General features: G+C 42.4%; 1 protein-coding gene across 1 annotated transcript in view; it reads left to right on the top strand.

Moving 5' to 3' along the window:
- The window catches only part of rapgefl1 (Rap guanine nucleotide exchange factor (GEF)-like 1), a 66,361-nt gene that overhangs the window by 43,446 nt on the left and 20,415 nt on the right, over window positions 1-2,500 (top strand). The window contains exon 4 of the mRNA XM_084072892.1: window positions 2,244-2,412. Within this exon, the coding sequence (XP_083929018.1) occupies window positions 2,244-2,412 (169 nt within the window). The remainder of the gene's footprint in view (window positions 1-2,243; window positions 2,413-2,500) is intronic.

Raw genomic sequence — 2,500 nt, 5'->3', positions numbered from 1 at the left:
GCCGATCTACAAGCTCAAAACGCGTCGCACTGCGACGCGTTTTGAGCTTGTAGATCTGCTATTTTTGAAGTGGAATCCAGAATATTGTTTTGCTATTTTTGAATTCGAATCCTGAAAAGTAACATTTCTATTTAATTTCAAATGCATTTAGTTATACTTACGTTAACTTTATTAACTTAAATACAAATACATTGGACATAAAAAAGACAATAGAATTTTAGTACTAGTCATTAAGCTACTAATATAGACTCAAGTAATTAAAGCGGGTCATGTTTGCATGTTTGGAATTGTAACGGCTGAAATCAATAATATATCAGTACTCCGATATTAACCTTTCTCAGACCCGCGGGCCGACAGATACAGTTACCCGTGATCATTCGGTTCTCGGAAAACGTTGGTCCCTCCGAACTTCCATTCCGCTCTGTCTTTACGCCTCAAGGTTACATGAGAGATGAGACACACACGAAAAGTTTGAGACCAAATGGTCGGACGCTGTCCGGGTTATGACAGGCAGACAGACAGACACACACGCACACACACACACACACACACACACACACACACACACACACACACACACACACACACACACACACACACACACAGAGATTCAATTATAGCATAAATGATAGTATAGATTAACGTTCATTGATAAAGCCTCATGTCCGCCTCATAGATGATCAACACACCATTGGCTGGGGCGAGGGTGTGTTTGTGTGTGTGGTGTGCATTTTTCTAATAATCATTGTTGCATTTTAAAGTGAAGTGCATTGAGTTTCTGTACCTGCATGAAAGGTGTTTACTAATCTAATTGGCTTATTTGGCTCAACCCAGCAGCACGCTAACAATGAAACCAGGTGCTCTTCTTTCTGTCAGTTTCTTTATCATTCATGCACTCAGTCATCTGTCATAACGTGTGTGTGTGTGTGTGTGTGTGTGTGACCTTAAACTTGGCAATAGCACAACCCGCAACGGCGTAGCAAACCTGTATTTAACCTGACAAGACCTGAGGAGATTCTACAAATGCTTTCTGTGGTTCTCAAACCTTTTCGTGCCAAAGACCCCAAAATGGTATATATTTGGCCAAGCGGACCCCCATCTGAAAGTGTTGTGTGCCAGGAACCCCCAGAAGAGAAGATTTGTGTTAAAAAATATATATATATTTAAAATGTTTTCAAACACTTTCAAGATGTTTTTTTCTTTTTTTTAATAGCAGATGTACAAGCTCGCAGTGCGGTGCGCTTGTATATCTGCTATTTCTTTTGAATAGCCAACGCTAAAATCTGACACGGATGTTTTCCCCGATTTTAATGGGTTAAATAATGTGACTCTTTGTCTGTTGATGAGGAAGAGGACTCGGCGAACCTGATCTTTTAGACGGTGTCACGCACAACTTGGCTAATACCTTAGCCCCTGTGATGTAAGCAACATTATAAAACCTTGCAACTGTCATGTTTTCCCCATCATTTGACGTACTTTAAAAACCATGTGAACCACAAAGAAGTTTTGTTTTGACAACTGGACGGTCCAACTGCTCTAACCAATCGTCTTCAACTTACGGTTTGCATTGGACTGAGTATGACCCTTCTTTAATATGTGGTCCCTCCATTTCTGCAGCCCTTGCATATAAAGCCACCCGAGCGCCTTGCAAGTACTTTTCTTTCTTTTTACTTACCCTATATACCTTTTTAACCCATTAAGACCTTGAACGCATCTGTGTCACTTTTTGATTTAAGCAAAAAAAAAGCATTATTTTACACTTTGGCTATTCAAAAATAGCAGATCTACAAGCTCATAGCGCGGCACCGGGTGCCGCGCTATGAGCTTGTAGATCTGCTATTTTTGAGCTTGTAGATCTGCCATTTTCACGATTTTTGAAAAATCGTGAAAATGTGTGCAAATCTTTGAATATATATATTGTTTAAAAAGCGAACATCTTAACTCAAATCTTTGCATCTGCCGGTCCCTGGAACAAAAAAATTTGAGATGGGGGTCCGCGGCCAAATACATCATTTTGGGCGTCCTTGACATGAAAAAGTTTGAGAACCACTGATATAGCAACATAAGTTTTTTTCAAAAAAATGTTAGGATTTAGAAGACATTTTGTAGAATCGGAACCTCAGGCCTTAATGGGTTAAAGTCTCGATCTAGATCAGCTGTCTGTGAGCCAATCACAATCACTGGATGAAACCAAACGTGACGGCCAGGTTGTTTTTAGTCCTTGACCCCGTGACCTTTTCCAGATTCTCCCTGGAGACGGAGGGAGGGGTGGAGGGGCTGGAGGGACAGGGGTGGAGGGGTCTGGACGGAGGAGAGAGGAAGCAGGCGGTGCTGAACGTGGCCTTCCGTTACCTGGACACCTACAGGGAGCTGCTCCAAGAGGAGGGAGACAGGAGCTTTAACTTCCCTAAGGTAACACGCACGCACACACACACACACACGCGCGCGCACACGCACACACACACACGCGCGCGCAGACACACACACACACACACACACA

Source organism: Gymnoscopelus microlampas (genome assembly GCF_963454915.1).
Source record: "Gymnoscopelus microlampas genome assembly, chromosome: 11".
NCBI lineage: Eukaryota > Metazoa > Chordata > Actinopteri > Myctophiformes > Myctophidae > Gymnoscopelus > Gymnoscopelus microlampas.
Note: the sequence above shows the minus strand (reverse complement) of the source record. Positions and strands in the feature narration are given on the sequence as shown.